The sequence below is a fragment of the Poecilia reticulata genome, chromosome 20 (assembly GCF_904066995.2).
Source record: "Poecilia reticulata chromosome 20, P_reticulata-male-v2, whole genome shotgun sequence".
Lineage (NCBI taxonomy): Eukaryota > Metazoa > Chordata > Actinopteri > Cyprinodontiformes > Poeciliidae > Poecilia > Poecilia reticulata.
Genome location: NC_088849.1, coordinates 20,538,429 through 20,560,185, shown reverse-complemented (window position 1 = coordinate 20,560,185; position 21,757 = coordinate 20,538,429). Strand labels below are relative to the sequence as shown.

At 43.3% G+C, this 21,757-nt stretch overlaps 1 protein-coding gene across 1 annotated transcript in view; it reads left to right on the top strand.

Annotated features, from left to right (window-relative positions):
* LOC103456805 (cadherin-7) overlaps positions 1-21,757 on the top strand; it is a 166,466-nt gene that overhangs the window by 69,971 nt on the left and 74,738 nt on the right. The window contains exon 3 of the mRNA XM_008396562.3: positions 19,532-19,826. Within this exon, the coding sequence (XP_008394784.2) occupies positions 19,532-19,826 (295 nt within the window). The remainder of the gene's footprint in view (positions 1-19,531; positions 19,827-21,757) is intronic.

Sequence of the window (21,757 nt, the reverse complement as noted above, 5' to 3'; positions counted from 1 at the left end):
ATAATGACAGAAATGTTGGTTTGATCAAGAGTTTTATTGACCCGCTGACTGAACCACCAGGCTGTAGGAATGAGGTGGATAATCAGTGGTCTAAGTAAAAGCATTGTTTTATACACAAAACCATTACATTTGTCATTATTTATTAGTTGTAGCAATGCTTCACAGCAGTAAATCTTATGTATCTTAGAAAGCCTGTTTATTCCCCTTTAAATCGCTCCACACTTATAAGGAAAATGCATCTCTAGGTTCAGCAGCAGAGTTAAGTATGTCGGTGACGGCCAAGAAAAGTCTGCTGCTGCATAAAAGATCTGAAACTGAATTAGCTTTGCAGGGTCTTGGTCAGGACTAATGGGATGTGTTAGGGCACAGTAGTATCCCCAATTCTGCCTCATCCAGATTTAGTTTCCCCAAACGATTTCAATATGCTCAAAACTATCACTGTGAGGTTGTGGTGATGGCTTATTTGGGTCATTTGTGGAACATGAGGAGCGGTGTTATGATGTGGTCAGAGGGAATTTTAAACACAGCAGGACTTGTGGAAGGATCATTATGGGAAGGTGCTGCTGACCAATAGAGGCTGAAGGAAAAGCACAGAGACGAGGTTGATGAGAAAAGCATCTGATTTTGGTCACCAGATGTTTTACCGTTGAATCTTTTAAACAAAAAATAAGTAAATAAATTAGGTGCACAAGTTCCCGAAATGACAAGGTAAGAAAAAAGGTTTGCACAAATCCTGAGTTGATGACAATATAAGAAACTGCATAGTGAAGAGACGCTTAATGAAAAACGTGGAAAAGCATGGAGTTTTATTCAAGTGAGAAACGATGTTGAAAAATATTTGGATTTTCAGAACCTCCTCCTACTGTAGTGTATACAAGTTTCGTTGTTGGTTTAATGGTTTGAATCTTTGGTTATGTGACTTCATCATCATTTTTAAAATGTGTCTGCTTTGTTCTGCCTTTTCTTTTAAAAATGTATCTGTGTGTTGTGCAGAGATATATTTTATGATCTTCCAGACTACAAATATTTGCTAGATTTTTCCGTGTTAATCTTTTTGCTATGCAACGCTCTGGGCATTAAACTAATTGGTACTTTTCTTATTTTCGCACATAGAAGCAACCAGCTGCAGTCACTTGTAACTACTAAGAAAATCGACTTAAAATTACTCCAGAATTGTCAACACCACTGAATTACTTATCAAAGATGATCTGTAGAGCCACCTGAAATTGATTTCACACTCAACATATATTAAACTTGTGCTACAATTATATATATATTTTTTCCTGGTAAAGTCTTATCATTTTTAAATTACACATTTTGTATTATGGTCAGTTAAAACAACAAGCAAAAATAATAATTTAGAAGGTTTTGAACATTTCAGAATCATGATTTATGTTAATGCCAGTAACTGTCATGTTCGTTTTAATATTCTTAGCCCACATGCAGAAACACTCACTGGGAGAGACTGGTGTAAAGATCAAAGGGTTTATTGTAAAGCAAACAAACGCGGTTCCACTGACAATCTGAGTGGGTCTTCTTCACGGGAGGGAGGTCCAGGAGCTACCGCTCACTGAAGGAGAGAGAGAGGTGAGTTCGAGGCGAGATGCAGGGGATTAACTCAAAGAACGGGAACGGAAACTCTTACTTGTGGAGGTTGGGATTAGACCCGAGCAGGGGGAGGAAAAAACCAGGCGGTGAGTAGTTCGTGGATGAAGCTGGGCTGAGAGGCGGCTTTTTTTCGGCGGGCGGACAGGAGTTCCCAGTGGACTGGAGGAGCAGGAGTGCTGACTACCAGGGAGCCTCGAGAGGATTCCTCCGAAGGAAGGGGGAGAAGACTCAGGATCTTCCGGAGGTTTAGTCAAGCGTCCTGGAAGGAAGAATCACACAGGTGAGTATCAGGATTACAATCTGCTCGAGATCAACAAGAGGGCTCAAATGAGGTCTCTAGGTGGCTCAGTGTACCGGTTCGGGCAAAACACTCTGGCGAAGGTGTGCAGGTAGCCAGTTGCTCATATACTCCACCAGAAGATGACAATACCCCACAGGTGCGTCTGGTTAGGACCTGTTGGCACGCCCTCCAGGATCCTGCCGTCTTCCAGCGCCCTCTGGAGGATGATCTGGAAAGAAACCAGCAGACCCACCAGCCTGGTACCCAACAGTACCCCCCCCTCAACGACCGCCACCCGGCGGTCCAGAAGACGTAGAAGGCAGGGAGGAGCGGAAGTCCTCAATGAGGGAAGGATCCAAAATAAAAGAACCAGGCACCCACATGCGGTCCTCAGGGCCATACCCCTCCCAGTCCACCAGGTACTGCCAACCCCGCCCACGCCGGCGGGAATCCACAATCCGGCGGACCGTGTAGGCGGGGTGGCCCCCAATAACACGAGGAGGGGGAGGATCAGCGGGGGGGCACAAGGAACTGGAGTGGACCGGTTTGACTTGGGAAACATGAAAGGTGGGGTGGACACGGAAAAGGGGCGGGAGACGCAGACGGACGGCAGAAGGACCGACCAGCTTCTCAATCTCGTAAGGACCAATGTAACGGGGAGACAGCTTTCTAGGAACCGACTTTAGTGAGATGTCTTTAGTCGATAGCCACACCCTTTGGCCTGGAACAAAAGAGGGGGCAGGTCGCCTCTTGCGGTCGGCCCAGCGACGATTCTGTTCAGCCGTCCGGTCGAGGGCGGAGACCGTTCTGTCCCAGATGGCCTTACAACGGCGGATATGGTGTCGCACGGAGGAAACGGCAATCTCCCTCTCATCAGCTGGGAACAGTGGAGGCTGGTAGCCCAACGACGCTTCAAATGGGGATAGACCTGTAGCAGAAGAGAGGTGAGAGTTGTGCGCGTATTCAACCCAAGGTAAGCAGGGGCCCCAATTAGTCGGGCTGGATGACGTGAGACACCTAAGAGTGGCCTCCAACTCCTGATTCATACGCTCAACCTGGCCGTTAGACTGAGGATGATACCCTGAGGTCAGGGAACTCTTGGCCCCAAGGGCCGAGCAAAAATGCCTCCAGACCTGTGAGGAAAACTGTGGTCCTCGATCCGAGAGGATCTCCTGAGGAATCCCATGTAGTCTGAAAACGTGTTTCACGAGTAACTGTGCTGTCTCAAAGGCTGAAGGAAGTCTTCTCAGAGGAATCAAGTGGCAGGCTTTAGAAAAACGGTCGATTATGGTCAGTATAGCAGTCATACCTTTAGAAGCCGGTAAGCCTGTCACAAAGTCGATGGCAATATGGGACCAGGGGCGTGTGGGTGTGGGTAATGGTTGCAGGAGACCTGATGGGGGCTGATGGGAGGCTTTATTTCTCGCGCAGGTTGGGCAGGCTAGTACGTATTCTCTGACATCTTTCTGAATGGACGGCCACCAGAAACGTCGGTTGATCAGGGCTATAGTCCTGCTGATACCTGGATGGCCAGAAAACTTAGAGGTGTGTATCCAGGTGATCACGCGTGCTCGCATAGAGGAGGGAACGTACATCCTGTTGTCTGGGCCAGTGCCTGGGTCAGGCTCCGTTTGCTGAGCTTGCTTCACTAAATCCTCGATCTCCCAGGTAACCATGGCCACCGAGCAGGTAGACGGCAGGATGGGGGCTGGCCGTTTCTCTGAATCGGCTGGAGAGTATAACCTGGAGAGTGCGTCGGGCTTGATATTTCTGGAACCTGGACGATAGGAAATACACAGATTAAAGCGAGAGAAGAACAGCGACCATCGGGACTGACGGGGATTAAGTCTCTTAGCAGACTTGAGGTAGGATAAATTCTTATGATCAGTCCAGACCAAGATGGGATGTTCAGCGCCCTCCAACCAGTGTCTCCATTCTTCCAATGCCAGTTTAATGGCTAGTAACTCCCTATCCCCAACATCATAATTTTTCTCAGCAGGTGAAAGTCTACGGGAGAAAAAAGCACAAGGATGGGTCTTGTGATCGGTCACTGTGAACTGTGATAAAACCGCTCCCACCCCCAACTCAGAGGCGTCAACCTCCAGGATAAACTGCTTGGTGGGATCTGGTTGTATGAGGATGGGGGCGGTAGCGAACAAGGTCTTTAACTGCGTGAAGGCTGCCTCTGCTTCTGGGGACCAGCTAAACAGAGTCTTAGTGGAGGTCAGGGCAGTTAACGGGTGAGCGGTTTGGCTGTAGTTACGAATAAACCGCCGGTAGAAATTGGCAAAGCCGAGAAACCTCTGTAATTCCTTACGGTTCTCAGGGGTGGGCCATTCCAGGACTGCTCTGATCTTCTCGTTAGATGGCCTCACCTGTCCACCCTCGAGGACATAGCCCAGAAAGGTGACTGATTGTTGGTGGAACTCACACTTCTCCGCTTTAACAAACAGTTTGTTCTCCAAAAGGCGTTGGAGGACCTGGCGGACATGATTCTTGTGCTCCGGCAGGTTCTTGGAGTAGATCAGAATGTCATCTAAGTAGACAAACACAAAGACATTTAGGTAATCTCTCAGGACGTCATTCACAAGAGCCTGAAAAAAGGCTGGGGCGTTACTCAAGCCAAAAGGCATAACCAAATACTCAAAATGGCCTAAGGGGGTTTTGAATGCTGTCTTCCATTCATCACCCTTTCTAATTCGGAGCAAATGATAGGCATTCCTTAGGTCCAACTTGGTGAAGACGGTGGCCCCATGGAGGGGTTCAAAAACAGAGGAGAGTAAAGGTAAGGGATACTTATTTTTAATGGTTATCTGGTTTAATCCCCTGTAGTCTATACAGGGTCTCAGGGAGCCATCTTTTTTACTGACAAAGAAAAAACCAGCGCCCAGAGGCGAAGATGAAGGTCGGATTATGCCCGCTGCTATGGATTCCTTTATGTACTTCTCCATAGTTTCCCGCTCAGGTCTAGAGATACTATAAAGTCGACTATTGGGCAGCGGAGCCCCAGGAAGGAGATCAATAGCGCAGTCGTATGGTCTGTGAGGAGGTAGGGACGCGGCTTTGGATTTACTGAAGACCTGCGCCAGATCGTGATAATCGGCTGGAACTCCGGAAATATCAGGAGGATCCGCCTCATCGCCGTTAGCAGGGGAAGGACCTGGAGGAACGGCTGAGCGGAGACAAGTTGAATGGCACAGAACTGACCAGGAATCGATGTGTCTGTCGGACCAGTTTATATTAGGATTATGTTGTTGTAACCATTCGAACCCTAAAACTAAAGGTGAGCTGGCCGCGGGAAAAACGTAAAAAGAAATGGATTCTGAATGATTGCCAGAAACTGTTAACTGGAGGGGTCTTGTCTGGTGGGTTATCTGAGGCAGAACCTTCCCGTCGAGGGCGGAAACACGAAGAGAGGTGCGTAGGGGAACAGTTTCTATTGCCATTTGCTGAACAAGATTAATATCCAGTAAATTCCGTTCACAGCCGGAATCTAACAGCGCCGACAGTGTGATATTGCGGTCTTGAAACTGAATGGTTGCGGGCAACAATAAACGAGGCGAGTCCGATTTACTTTGATGGTCCACCAGTTCCCTCGTAGTTACTGGCGGACCCTGGCTTTTAACAGTACGGGGCAGTCGGCCACAAAGTGCCCTGCTTCTCCGCAATATAGACAGAGCTTGGCCCGCATTCTCCGCTGTCTCTCCTCAGGAGTCAATCTAGCTTGGCCAATCTGCATGGGTTCTGGATCAGAAGGACCTTGCTCTCTCTCTGCTGGCACCGAGTAGCGGGGAACGGGAAGCGATCTGGGTACTGCGCTTCGACTGCTTCTTTCTTTAGCCCGAGCACGAATACGGTTGTCAATTCTTATGGACAGTTTAATTAAATCCTCGAGGGAACCGGGCTCGTCTAAAGTAGCCAGTTCATCTTTCAGGGGATCATTTAGAGCATCCAAATAAGCACTCTTTAGCGCTGGGGTGTTCCAACCCGAGGCAGCGGCTTGGATGCGGAAATCAATAGAAAAATCAACTGCAGATCTCTGCCCTTGTTTCATCTTTAATAGCGCTCGAGAACTCTGAGATTTATCGGTCACTTGATTGAAAGCCTGTTTGAACTCGGTTAAGAACTCCGCAAACGAGCAGCCGTACTCAGGGGAAGAAGCACACTTGGCTTCAGCCCAGTCTAGAGCGCGGTCAGTTAGATGTGCAATAACAAAAGATATCTTGGCAGAATCTAAGGCGAATCTATGAGGTGAGTGATTGAATTGAATATTACATTGCATCAGAAATCCTCTGCACTTTCGTGGGTCTCCGTCAAACCTGGATGGATTTGGCAGCTGCCAGTCGGAAGACGTGGACTGGACTTGGGCCCCGGAGGCTGGGTCTGGAGACTGCGAGGGTCCCGGTGCGGATTCTGGAGTGGAGGTCTGGGGAAAGTGACTGCGGAGAAAACTGGTTAGCTCAGCCAAGCGGTTATTGGTCTCTGTCTGCCGATTACCCAGCTCCTGAAGTGCAGCCTCGTGGTTCTGAATTAGCGTTTGTTGGTCATGTAGAGCTCTCCGGATCGTTTCTGCTGGGACATCCGTTTGGCCAGAGTGTTCTGTCATGTTCGTTTTAATATTCTTAGCCCACATGCAGAAACACTCACTGGGAGAGACTGGTGTAAAGATCAAAGGGTTTATTGTAAAGCAAACAAACGCGGTTCCACTGACAATCTGAGTGGGTCTTCTTCACGGGAGGGAGGTCCAGGAGCTACCGCTCACTGAAGGAGAGAGAGAGGTGAGTTCGAGGCGAGATGCAGGGGATTAACTCAAAGAACGGGAACGGAAACTCTTACTTGTGGAGGTTGGGATTAGACCCGAGCAGGGGGAGGAAAAAACCAGGCGGTGAGTAGTTCGTGGATGAAGCTGGGCTGAGAGGCGGCTTTTTTTCGGCGGGCGGACAGGAGTTCCCAGTGGACTGGAGGAGCAGGAGTGCTGACTACCAGGGAGCCTCGAGAGGATTCCTCCGAAGGAAGGGGGAGAAGACTCAGGATCTTCCGGAGGTTTAGTCAAGCGTCCTGGAAGGAAGAATCACACAGGTGAGTATCAGGATTACAATCTGCTCGAGATCAACAAGAGGGCTCAAATGAGGTCTCTAGGTGGCTCAGTGTACCGGTTCGGGCAAAACACTCTGGCGAAGGTGTGCAGGTAGCCAGTTGCTCATATACTCCACCAGAAGATGACAATACCCCACAGGTGCGTCTGGTTAGGACCTGTTGGCACGCCCTCCAGGATCCTGCCGTCTTCCAGCGCCCTCTGGAGGATGATCTGGAAAGAAACCAGCAGACCCACCAGCCTGGTACCCAACAGTAACAAGCCCATCTTTAATAAAAAGTTATTACACAGAACCTGAATTTTCATCCAGATCCTGTTTTGGCTTACATATCACCTTTTTTTTTTTTTTTTTTAATTACTCCTTGCAAATATTACAAATAAAAACTTCCCATGAAGTGCAGTTGGACTCTGTAAAAAAAAACGGGTCCAGACAGTGTAATGAAAACCTCTTTCGGACTTTAACTGCTTGTTTCTTTGTGTGTCTTGAATATTATTTCCTGCCAGATCCTGGTTGAAGGTTCTTTTGCACCGGTCATGTGTAACGTGCTTCGTAAAAGTGTGGCGAACGCATAAATGTATACATTTAGCACCTACATTAGTATTTTTTTTTTTCCCCTCATTCACACAAAGAACCAAATATGCCTCAATGAGGTATTGAATTTCCATGCGATTTTCTTCGCATGGGGGATCTTGACTCATACCCTTTAAGGCGGGAGAAAATCCCGATTCAATTTCCACATACGGCAACAGAGCCATTATGTCCCCCGGTGTTATGACTCAGTCAGCAGGTGCAGATATGAGCTGTCGCTGTCTGTTGGAAACAAAAACGAATGAATGGCAGTCACAATGCCGAAAATCATTTTTCTCGACTTTCACCAAAAGCCGACTCTCTGGTGTGAACAGCTGCCGCCTCGGAGACGCAGCGGTCTCATCCCTGCTGAAAACGGCGCCTTCAGCATTTTCATATTTATCCTCTAAAAATAACCGTCTGCACTTTGCTTTGTGTCTGCTGTCAAGTCGTGACACATGTCTGTATCTGTTTGCGCTGAAACTAGTTGTAACCCTCACCCTATCGGAGAGTTTTCATCAATAATTTGCAGCAGAAGACACGGTTTCTCCTAATCGTAAAGAGTGTATGTGGCTCCTCTGAGGACAATATAGTGACACTTCAATTATTTTAGTTTATATTTCAACTGCTGTTCCTGCCAGTGTACAGACACATCTACTGATCTACGTCAACTGACATTTTCAGGTGCATTTTTTCCTCTTTCGCATCTGGCAGAACAGCTGTCGTAATCATTAAAGAAACCTCTCAGAATTGCTTGTGGGAACTTCTTTCATGTCTCGACACGTTCAGATAGAAAACAAAGCAAATATTTGCTGCTCTTTGTGGAGTCTTCTTAAAGATCTTATCAAATCAACAATTTACAGCTCTTATTTTGCATATTTTGGAAAGGAGCTACAATTACTGTCCCTTACAAAAGTAATGCACCTTAAAACTTCACATTTTCCCTGAAAAAATAATTTTAAGTATATTTTTTGTCCTATTCTGATCTGTGTTGGGGTTGCTTTCCTTCAGCAGGGAGAGGAAAGTTGAACAGAGTTGTTTGGAAGATGGGGCGAGGCAAAAAAACGACATAAAAAAGGACATAGTGAAGAAGCTGCAGAGATTTACAGCTCTTTTAATGGGACAGCTATTAGCATGTCTCAGCAATCCACAAATCGGGGTTTGATGTTAGACTGGCAAGAAGAAAGCAATTGATGAACTCAGACTGAGGGGAAAAAAGACAGAAAATGATGAAAGATGGTTCAAAGAAATCAAAAGCAACAGTCAGTTGAGTTCAGATATTCAGCAATCCCCTGTATTCTTCATAAATTTGGTCCAAAACAATCCCACATTCCTTATATAGCTTGTGTGATGATGGTTAAATAACATTTTCGGCCCACATTTCTAAAAGTGTCAAAACCAGTCAATGGCAGCATCATGATTGGGGACTGCTTTTCATTGGCAAGAATCATCCATCCATCCATCCATTTTCTTCCGCTTATCCGGGGTCGGGTCGCGGGGGCAGCAGCTTCAGAAGGGAGGCCCAGACTTCCCTCTCCCCAGCCACTTCTTCCAGCTCCTCCGGGGGAATCCCAAGGCGTTCCCAGGCCAGCCGAGAGACGTAATCCCTCCAGCGTGTCCTGGGTCTTCCCCGAGGCCTCCTCCCGGTGGGACGTGCCCGGAACACCTCACCAGGGAGGCGTCCAGGAGGCATCCTTACCAGATGCCCGAGCCACCTCAACTGGCTCCTCTCGACGTGGAGGAGCAGCGGCTCTACTCTGAGTCCCTCCCGGATGACCGAGCTTCTCACCCTATCTCTAAGGGAGAGCCCAGCCACCCTGCGGAGGAAACCCATTTCGGCCGCTTGTACCCGTGATCTCGTTCTTTCGGTCATGACCCAAAGCTCATGACCATAGATGAGGGTGGGAACGTAGATCGACCGGTAAATCGAGAGCTTCGCTTTTTGGCTCAGCTCTCTCTTCACCACGACGGACCGGTACAGCGCCCGCTTCACAGTAGACGCTGCCCCAATCCGCCTGTCGATCTCCCGCTCCCTTCTTCCCTCATTCGTGAACAAGATCCCCAGATACTTAAACTCCTCCACTTGAGGCAGGACGACCCCCCTGACCCGGAGAAGGCACTCTACCCTTTTCCGGCTCAAGACCATGGCCTCGGATTTGGAGGCACTGAGCCTCATCCCGGCCGCTTCACACTCGGCTGCGAACCGCTCCAGTGAGAGCTGCAGATCACGTTCCGATGAAGCCAACAGGACCACATCATCCGCAAAAAGCAGAGATGCGATCCTAAGGCCACCAAAACGGATCCCCTCAACACCTCGGCTGCGCCTAGAAATTCTGTCCATAAAAGTAATGAACAGAATCGGTGACAAAGGGCAGCCTTGGCGGAGTCCAACTCTCACCGGAAACGAGCCCGACTTACTGCCGGCAATGCGGACCAGACTCTGACACCGGTCATACAGGGACCTGACAGCCCGTATCAAAGGGCCCGGTACCCCATACTCCCGGAGTACCCCCCACAGGGCCCCCCGAGGGACACGGTCGAACGCCTTCTCCAAGTCCACAAAACACATGTAGACTGGTTGGGCGAACTCCCATGCACCCTCCAGGACCCCGCTGAGGGTGTAGAGCTGGTCCAGTGTTCCACGACCAGGAAGAATCAAGAATCAAGTTTTTATTTTTCTACATTTCTCAAAATCTTTGGATGTCTGAAAAATAATAAAAATAGAGCTTTTATCTTTTTGAATCCCAGTGATACTGAACATCCATCCAAATTAACAATACAATAACCTCTCTAGAAGAAAGCTGAAGGTGTGGAATGATCGACGCAAAGTCCAGAAACAAGATTTTACAGCTTATCTGCAGGATTAGCTAACCATCTTATAGATTTGGTACATTTGTGTGACCTATGTTGGGAAAAATATTGTCGAATTGTTGAGCGTTTAAAAATGAATGTGGTTATTCAACCGAAATGGCCTTAACTTATACTACTAAAGGGTGTGAACCCGTATGTAACTAGGTCATTAGATCTTTTTCAGAACAGCATATTCACTAGAGTGATTGGCATCTCCTTTAAAAGAATATGAATTGTAGGAAGGGAATAATGCAGAAATAAAGAAACAAACAAGTAGTTTAAGCATATTTCATTTAGAATATCTTCAATATTGATAAAAACAAACAAATGCACAAGTCATTCAAATCACGAAGAGTAATTACCGAGAGCTAAGCCCAAATTTAAAACATTTCAACCTCACCTGTGTGGCAGCGGTCGACCTTGCATGGGTTTCATCCCACTGCATTGCAGAGCTATTTTACCTCTGCACAGCACAGACATGAATGAGTTTGGAAGCAGAGTGCAGTGCTCCAGACATCTTACTTGAAGAAGCTGAACATCTCCAGCTGTTCTGTTTTTTTTTCCCCAAATGTTTCCTGACCTGAAGTCAGGGTGACCTCACTGGATGTCCCTCTCTTGCAAAAATGTTATCTGTATAAAATGTTTTTTTTTTTTTTTTTTTACTTGAGAATAAACTGAATGTTGATCTACGCTGTTTGGGACTCGCTCTCAAACTTATCTTAAATCTTTTGCTTGCTAATACTTGATTTTGTTGAATGCTGTTTTACGTTTAAATGTCCCACAACAGAAAACCAATAAAAGTTCTGCTATTGCAGCGTTGGCTGCAGTAACTTGATCAAGTGGCACTTGCAAAAGTTTCCACGTTTCTTTCATTGTTTATATTTTCTCACGTTAGAACTGCAGATTTCAGAGCTGCTCAGGAGAGACGGCTTAGATCAGAACACGTTCGTGAAATGGTCCAGTCATTTTTCATTCCCCTGATTCTAAGATCTTTAAAGGGCAGAATAACTAAAATATTCCCTAAAACTGAATGTAACACACAATTTCCTTCTTTACTCCATATCCAACTTCACCTTTTACCCCGTGCAAAAAAAAAATTACTCAGAAATTCAGTCCACAGATGCTTCAGTTGTCTCTGATAATGACAAGAGACAAACAAATAAAAGAAAGCACAATTTCTCCTGGCATACCTGTCAGGAAATTACAGCATCCACATAAGTCTGCTGTCGTAAAAACTGGTGCATACACAGATGTGACTGATTCGACCTGACAGTTAAAATATTTTCTCCTGTCTTATTGAAACTACAGGATATATGAGCTGGCAGAATCAAAACATGTTAAATAAAAATTAAAATACAAAAAAAAAAAAAAAACAGCACAAACATAAGTATGCAAGTGAAACACATTTATTTTTTTTAGGGGAAATGTGCGACAAGCCTATGTGTACAAATCCCATGCAACTGTGTTCTGCTTAGTGAAAACCCACAGTCTCCCTATAATGATTACTAATTCCCAACCTCCCAGTTGGAAATGAAAGAGCCACTGAGCCTCGCTCTCAAAGCACAGCTCCATGGCTGCTCACCAGAACATGGCCGAGTGAATAGATGAAAAACCAAGCATGTCTGGAGCCGATGTCACTGACAGCTGCTCCTTCTGCAAAATGTGGCTCTTTTTTGTGGTGGAGTGACCCTTTTGTTCTGTCTAATGCTTGGTTCCATTTGATTTTTGCATACGTTTTAGTCGTACTTGCTGTACAGTTGGACGGAGTAATGTTAAGCACTCAATAAATGGCTTTTTAACACATTATTATTTAGTCTGTGACTTACACTCAGGATGATCTAACAGTAAATTTGTCTTTAGTGGTATCTTTTTTTAAGATTTAACTCTCTGCATGCTTCTTCCACAAGTTTGATTAGCTGTCGAACTTGGTGCTGTCTTTTGTTACCATGCAAATTGTGACATTGTCATGCAAGATAATTTTGCAACATTTGGCCTAAAACCATATTAGTGTTGCCCTCCTTTTTGTAAAGCTGAAAAATGTCAATAAGACGTTTTTATCTTAACCCCATTTTAATTGCAATTACATGTCATTATTATCATGTTTTTCTTTCTTCACAGAGTAAGTGGCCAAGTCTGGGAAGGCTAACAACAGCTCTGTTTTCTCCATTCTTTAAGAAGAAGCATAATGTGTTGTGTTTGAGCTACTTTATGTTGTCAAATGGGCACCATTTACCTCGTCAGGCACTAACCAGGCCTGGGTTTCATTAGTGAAAGTGAACTAATAACTAGTATTTAGCTCATTTATGAACTGAGAAACAGGGAAAATGCTGTTTCAGATATTGTCAAGTTGTTTCATGGAAGTGACATAAACTTTTCAGAGCACTGGAAATGATAAATGTGTGTGAAAGGTCAGATCTGATGTTTGTGTTCGCTAAACACTGGCGCCAATTTGTGAGGAGGGCCCCTCATTATTGCCCTGCCATGTTTGTCGAATTCCTGATGCACGTTTCTGTTTGAACTCCTTTGTGAAAAATCTGAGAGTAGTCCTTCATTGATGGTTGTTAGGTAGTGGGGGAGAAAAGCTGTTTCTCTACTCGGAGTGAGTAATGCTCGTGCTTTTGTGTCCATTTTGAGGTGTGGAGGCTTCGCTGAGTGCAGGGCATTTTATTCTCTTAAAAAAAAGATGTGTTCAGGATCCTTGAAACATCGGTCCTGCAGCTTGTGTATCTTTATTTATTTGAACTTCTGACAGAATCAAAACGTGTTTTCCTTTTGGACATTCATGGAGAAAAAAAAGAAAAAAAACAGTTTTGAATATTCATGCATCCGTTTTCTCCATGTTACCTGATGGTGGAAATCAACAATTCAAATGTTTGATCTCATCAAGCAGAAAGTCTTGTTTAAAAGCTCTGAATCATTGGGCTGTTACTGGCTCTTTCATGCTTTCTGACCTGCCTCCTCCGTCGCCGAGCGGTACACCAGCAAATCCAGAAGTTAACAGGCTGGTCCCCGGAGAACTGCCAGCACACAAAGTGATGATAAGTGTCAGGACTGATTTCAGGAGACTCTGTGTTTAGATCCCACCCTTCCTCGCAATTCCCCGGGGTGCCTTTGAGCTACGCCGCCGAGCAGCGCCATGCTCCGTGCTGGTTTACGGCTCGCCCTCAGGGAAGCAAAGAGGGAAGAATCACTAAGCTACTATTTTGATTTTATTTTATTTTATTTTTTGCAAGTGAAGCAGCTTTTGTGAAAGTAATAAGAATCGAGTCTCCAAATAGCACCTTAAAGTGAGAAGCTGGCATTTTGAAATGAGGCGGAGAGATAAAATCATTTATTCGGGTCTTATTCTTAATAAGAACCCCCTCCGCCTCACCCGCCTGTACATATTTCATGCAGCGTTTAGTAGCGGCGAGGTGAAGCCAGTCGCCCTTCTTTTTGTGAGGCTTTTACCACCGAGGGGAAAGTTGGAGACACAGCAAGCCAAACAGTTCACTGAAAAGACCACATGGTGTGCTTGACCCGCTGACCCGGCCCGCTTTGTCCTTCTTGTCTGTGGCATTCACTGGAAACAAACTGCCACGGATGGCTTCCTCCAGATTAAATGTTGACTCTCTCCAAGACTGACAATTTACCTCGGCTTTGCTCCCGACAGCAGGAGATGGTGAATAAACATGGCGGGCTCCGTATAAGGGAGGCCACGTATATATGTGTGTGTGTGCGTGCTAAAGCTTGAGGACACAGCCAATGCAATCATCGTGGCCCCTCAGTGCAGCATCTATCTGGGAGCTGATGGATTCCATTAATAAAAGACCTTTGGTGTTGTATCCTCTGTACAGCATGTAGTCTGTCAGTGCCACCAAAATAATATTGACCTAATCATTCTCCTCCCCTGGAGCACCGACTTGCAACCTGAAATAACGCTGTTATTTATCCCATAATGAGATGTTGACATTTACAGATAAATTGAAAGAAGACTTTCACCAATATCATTGCGCGAGTACGTGGCAACATAAATAAAAACGTTGTCCAGCAGGCGTTTTCCGACGTTGCTCTACGCGGAAAACAACGGCCGAAGCGAGTGACTAATTGAAAACCGCAGCAGACGTTTTATGATTCTAGAAGAGGAGCGGTATTGAACACCTCCAATAGATGCTTTTAAGAACTTTTTGTTTTTTTTTTGTTTTTTGCTGAATGGAGTAAAACAATAGCTTTTTTTGTCCTCCTTGGCTCCGGCTCAATTACAGCGAGGAAAAAGTAAGCCTCGCCAAACCACAAGGCAACTGAAGAGGAAGGCGGACAGGCTTTGTCCTGTCTTCGTTCATTAAAAGATCCTGACCAAGTTAGAGATTGAAAAAGTGAAGAGTTCTTGCACTCGGATCGAACTTTGTTCAAGAGTTCGACGAGGTGGCGGGCTGACTCAGAGCCACAGCTTTCCAGTGTTTATCGGAGGCTCTGGAGCTCTGTGACGAAAAGGAAGATTTAGTCACTATATCATAAGCTGTTGTTCCTTCAATCAATATGTTATGATGGTCTGCGTCGAATCTGGAATTGACATTTAGTCAAACCAATTCGGATCACATAATTCATTCTTTGTATTTGTGATAATTTTGTTATCAGAGAATCTTTCTCATTCACTGCATGACCTTGTTTGCTGAGGGCTTTCATTTTTATAATGTTCACTCATTCAGCTCTGCACACTTTGGTTTAGGCCTGCAAGTCAATCATTACCTTTTTTTTTTCTCTCTTTGTTTACTTATGACCTATATGGCAAGAACAGAGTATTTTTTCCCCCCATTTCTGCAAACAACGAAAAAGCTTAGAGGTTCCTTGCTCTTGACACATTTTTGGAAGAATGTTTTTAAATCTCCAGATGCAATGGAAACATAAAGATAATTTAGACGGAGAGTAAAAGTGACCAGAGAAAGTAGTCTTGCCCATTACATTTGTTTGCTTAGATTTATAAAAGCCAAGTGGCAAAAAACAGTTCTAATTAAAGAAAATGTAAACAATTCAGCATAGTTCTATAAAGTTTCACCCACTTTTTATTTTTCAACCCACCTATACCACACAACTTTTTAAGTATCTTCATAGAAATAGTACTGTCTCCTTTGCCATGCTTAGATGTTGAATTAGATGACCTTTCTTCCTATATGTCTCGCTCCTTTTCGACATTTCCTAAGGGCGTCCATTTTCTTGAGATTGATCATAAGATAAAGTTTTGCTGGATTTTAGAGCTGCATGAATGTATCTGAGCCAAGGTAAGAACTTTGGATAAAATAAGGCAATTTATTTGCAAGGGCAGGGGATTATTACCTATTCTGTTCTTTTCAGTCACTGAATCTCAAGGTACAGCTGAAGAGAAGTGTTTGTGAATCGTAACAATAGAGCCTCAACTGGGACATTAATATGTTCAGTGTGGGCTGAACTGAAAATCTGCAGCTTTTGTTGCAGTCAGTTTTACTTGAATGAACAACATTATAAATGGGAGACTTGTGAAACACAGGTCATTTGGTAAATTTTAATTATGTTGTTATGCTCTCAGTAGTAACATGAATCAGGTTTTGTATAACAATACATAGTTATTGCCTGGTTTCTGTGACATTGTTCTACATTGCCATTTACTGATTCCTGGAGACTTTTATTTGCAGCCTGTTTGTGTAGCAATTTGGCAGGAGAGCGATGGCCTTGGGACTTGGGCTTCCTAAACATTTTGTGTCGGTCTAAGTGGAAACTTTATTTGATAAAACTTTAAAACAAAATGTCAAGAATAAGGAAAAAACATGCCCCCAAAATGTGTGCTCTGGATTGTCTGAATGGTCATTTTTCAGTTTGTGGTGATAGAAAGAGACATTGACACTCTGCAGTGAGCTGACAGCTAAAGAGAATCTGCCTGCCCATCTTCGAACACCAAACGCTGCCTTCACTTCATGTGTGTGTATATATATATATATATATATATATATATATATATATATATATATATATAAAGGTCCATCAAACATTCTGTCTTCAATTATGATTATTCAAGGCTTGTTTGTGTCATCATGACTTCAATTTCTTTCAGTTTTTCAGGGATTATTTTGTCATAGTCATGATTTGAAAACTGGAGTCCATGGCAACTTTACAGACCTGACATGCTCCAGGATTTCATCTGTCGGAAGAACTATTTTTTTTTCTTTATTAATTTCACAGCATTCAGAATAAACATGGTGCAGCAAAATGAAAATTTTTATCACATGTAATGTTATGTATGAATTCCAATACAGTTGTTAAATTTGATACACAGAGCTGTGAAAAAAAAATCCTCCTTTTCTGTTTTTGCTTTTGTCACACTTCAAAGTCTCAAATTATCAAACTGATTTTGAGACTAGAGAAACATAGCCACAGTTAATACAAAATGCAGAATGCAGATAAGAATTTGATTTAGAAATACCGTATTTTTCAGACTATAAGACACTACTTTTCCCCCCCACGTTTTGAACCATGCGACTTTTCTGTAGGTTTTTCTTCAACCACCAGGGGGCTCTTTAGCAGGAAGTGAATCATTGGAAGTCAAAAATAGAAATCAAAGAAGAAAGTGCTGATTTTCATTTAGAACAAGCACATGCTAGCAGCAGACACCATGGAGAAATGTTTTGAAACTCATACCCCCTCATCAAGGAAACAACATGAAGATGTTCAGCTTTTAAGTTGAAGGCTATCGATCTGGCAGTACAGATCGTCCTTAATCTGCGTCCTTAATAGCAGCTGTACTCAGGACGAAGTGGAAAACCGAGAGCGGCGGTGCGGCTTGTGTATGTACATTTCCAGTTTAAAAAAAAACTTTGTGGGTGTGGCTTATAGTGATGTGCGCTCTATAGTCCGGAAAACACGGTAGTTAATAATGGTCCCAACTAACCTGGCCTTATATGACGCCTGGATATTGCAGAATTAATGGTTGTATTAATTAAGCAACAGCCACTCTGCTACCACCATGTTTGATTGTTGGTATGAAAGCTGATGGTCTCTTTCTGACGTGCTGTGGTCATTTTATGCCAAAGGTAACAGGATGCACATCTTCCAAAAAAGTTTTGTCTCGTCAGCTGCACAGAACATTTTCCCAAACATCTTGGCTATCCTCAGTTTTTTTTTTTCTGGAAAATGTGAGATAAGCCTTTGTGTTCTTTTGTCAGCAGTAATCTTTGTCTTGTGACTCTCCAGTGGATGCAATTTTTCGCTCTCTCTTTCTTATTGTAGAATCATGAACACTGACCTTACCTGAGGCAAAGTGAACCTTGCATTGTGGCATATGTTGATCACCTGGGCGGTAGACAACAACAAATTATTCCATGTATTTTTTTATACATATTAAACAGAACAAATAAAAAATAGATTCCTAAAACAAACTTAAAGACAAACAAATCATACTTGCGCTTATTTTCAGGGGATTATGTTTGGTGGGCAGTTGGCAGTTTTCCAGAGTGGTTGTGGAAAAAAACAACATTATCACAGAATAGAATACACAAGGCTGCACTGCCAAAGACCTTGAAACGTGGTCTCTGAAAAGTCAGAAACGGTATCAGGAAGTTCCACAATCATGAAACGTTGAAAAAATTTCATGGGAGCAGTTCAAAAAGGAAACACAGCAGAAGAAAATCCGTGAAGGTTAGTGGCGTTTCTGAGAACGTGAAGAGCTTCAGGGTGATCCAGTTCAACCTGGAGTAGCTGCCTCAGCCTTTGCTGTACAACACAACCTGGAACAAGAGGATATCCAAAGGCCAGGCAAAAATAATAATAATAAAAAATACTGAAGGAAATAGAGAAACATCTGGACGCAACATGTCCAGCATAAAATATGTCACTTTATGGAGTGTTGAAATAAACAAGATAGTAAAGCCTGTAAAGATATCAGGAAAGAAATCCTCCATCAGGCTATGAGCACATTTACAGATTTGCAACTGAAAACGTCATTTGTAACTTTCCACTTATTTCATAGTAGTAAAAATGGATTCAAATACATGCACGAGTTGTACCTTTTCCCTACTTTTATTTCCTCAAGTTTATACATTGATACTTTTTGTCTGTATGCTGTTAACACTTGAAAATCAAGGCTAAATTCCTTGTTTGCGAATGCAGTCCTGGCCAGTAATGCTGATTCCAATTCTGATTGTTTGCGTTGATCTATCGCATCAAATCCCTACAAGGTACTTTGAACATGACGGTAGGCAGACGTTTTCAAAGTATGGCAAATCACTCCAAATCTCTATCTTCATCTTGGCTTATTAGGATTTTTTGGAGAAACTATTGTCCAAGGATGTGCTGAATGTCTGTGTGGTGCACTGATACCGGGCTTCATTAACTTTGAGTTCAGAATTTCCTTAAAAAATATTAACCTTGGGCCAGGTTGCATAAACCCAAAGGCTTTTCAGAGATTATTTATGCAGATGTTTGCAGAGGAAAACTTTATCTCTATATTAATATTTTATGTATATTTTTTTTAAGTAAAAGAAAATGCAAACCAGTGTGCATTACTTCTGTTTAATTAATTGCAGTAGCTTTTGATGTCTGTTTTAAATGTGATTTTGTTTGACTTTATGGAGATTTTTTTCTTTAGTAATGACCATTGCATAGATTATAATAATATTGCATTGAGTGTCGGCATTTAGTTGCTGAGAACAAATGTATTTTTTTAAAATAAAATTAATTATTGATCTCCTGATCTGATTTTAATGCGTTCTACAAACACCTGGTATTTTGTTGTCTGTACACATTTACAAATGACTTGAAAGGGAAACAAATTACACTGTTTGAATATTAAATACTTCATTAGGCTTGACTTCATAATTGCATTTGATACACAAATGTGCTATATGGGAAAATCATGAAATGTGCCGAAACACGACGTACTTTAAACTCTAATGCAGTTAAATCAATGAACTTGGCTCGTTATCTCTGAATAGGTTATGCGAGGTATCACCCTCGCTGGTGTAATCATAATTTAATCATTGCTTTAGTGAGAATCCTGTGGGACGGAAGCCCTGAAGTCATCCTTTATTAAGCCAAGCATTTTGACTAAAATATTAAAGAAATTTTGCTCCAATAGATCATTAAGTACCTTATATAACAGCTCCTCGCTCTTATCTTTTAACAGCTGCACTCTGATGTGGATAAAGGAGACGGCAAGGTGAAGTATGTGTTGTCTGGCGAGGGGGCCACCTCCATCTTCACCATCGACGAGAACACCGGAGACATCCATGCCACGAAGCGCCTCGATCGGGAGGCCCAGGCTTACTACACCCTCCAGGCTCAAGCCATTGACCGGATAACCAACTTACCTGTCGAGCCAAGGTCCGAGTTTGTGGTCAAGGTGCAGGACATCAACGACAATGAGCCGAAGTTCCTGGACGGGCCGTACCTGGCAGGGGTGCCAGAGATGTCACCTTTAGGTAAGCCTCCCGTTTTTTTATTGCAAACATGATCGGATGAGTTTCTCTTTCAACTCCCGGATCACTTTCTCTTTGACTCGCCCTCGCTCTAACGTCTCCGTTTGATAATTTTCCACCTCGCTGAATCCGTCTTCCTAGTTCTGCCTCTAGGTCATCAGGTGGGTTGGGACGTGTCCTGTGTTAATATGAGTCCAACGCTTTGCAAGGCTGAAGATTGTGCTCATCAAATTTGACTTACATGAAATGCTGCTTGTTCATGAGCTATGTGTAAATCAAGGTCAAGGTTAAACTTTTACTAATTTGCGCTTCTCATGGTCAGATACTATACCTGCGAATATGATAGCAAATAGGAAGCGAGGCATTCTTCTGCTCAAGATTTGTTGGGATTTGATAAGAGTGAAACTTGTGTGACAAACGGTATTGAAAAGGCCACATAATGAACTATTCAAGATCTCCAGAAAAATTCATTCTTGATTTGAACCATGTCTGTGAAGGGCTACATCTGGCTCAGTTTTTAAGATAAGACAACACGATATCTTATGAAAATAGTGTTGCAACACCACTTAAAGCAATGTAGCAGACACGGAAAATCTTCTCACTTCAACATATTAACCTACTTCATTGTGTTTTTTTTTTCTGAAATGGCTAAAAAATTTTTAAGCCATGTCAGCTATTAGCATGAGAGAATAATCAGATGGCTGTCAACATAAGGTAGCTACTTGGAGGTTTGTTATTGCACATTGCCAAACATGCTTCAAACATTTTTGCTCTGTTTTTCTTTTGTCAGTTGGTGTGAACTGTGTAATTTTTCAGAGTTGTGACGGGTTGTTCTGAAAGTAAATTGAATTTTGAAAACACAAGCAGTAAAAAATGTATGTTGTACAATAAGACTACGTTTCACATTTGAAATGATTTTTGATGTGTCACATACGGCATTTCGCCATGTAGCTGGATTTATTCTGTTCCAAAATCGACTGGGGAATTCTTTGAGAAACTACAACTTAATCTTATTATTATGCTAGCTCGATAGACTTCTTAATATCTGGGGTTGCCATTATATCTTTCCTAAAACGAATGGATAGCAGCCTATTTTTCCCAGTGAAAGCTTCACCCAGAATTCTGTTCATTTTTTAGGAAAGGCAGGTAAAGTGCCTATGCTGGCTTGACTGACTGTATGGTAGACGGTTGTATTATTGTACAATGAAGTGCAGCAGGATGGTAACATCTTTGCAGAGTTGCACAACCCCAGGCAGTATGCTATATTAAAGCTTAGTGCATAAGAATGTAGGTGTTTTTGGAGATGGCTGGCCAAAAACCTCCCAGACATGAACTGTCTGACTGCAAGACATGCACACAAATGTGATCACGCACATGTAAAGGGTTTCATTGTTGTTTTTGTTTTCTTGTCAGAAGTTTGTATTTTATAATCAAAATCACAAAAATCTTGGAATATTAAGTGTATCTTCCTTATTTTTGTATCTCCTAACAGCTTATGTTTATCACAGTACCCGCATGCATAACAAAACCTGCCTTGTGTACTTGGAGGTTTGTTAAACAGACCAAAACAAATGGTTAAAACATTATTTATACAAAGGGAAAAGTCTCTTGGCATTATGTGAGCCTCCTCCAGGCACATTGAGTTGTTTACAGACTCAGAGTGATGTACACCTTTAACAGATCACCATCACAGGACGACATCACTAAGCATAAAATGGCTTAAATTTACGAATGCCATCCAAGTCCATAGACTGTCCCAGGACATCACACTAGGCTCATCACAGCTGCATTTAGTATTGCACTGAAACAAACCCCGAAAGAGCTCCTATCGAATTAATTCATGGTCAAAATTTCTTCCGCAGTTCTGAATTAGTCCCTGCTATCTTGTTGAAGACATGTAAATGAGTAACAAAAACATCCCAAGGCCTTTTAGC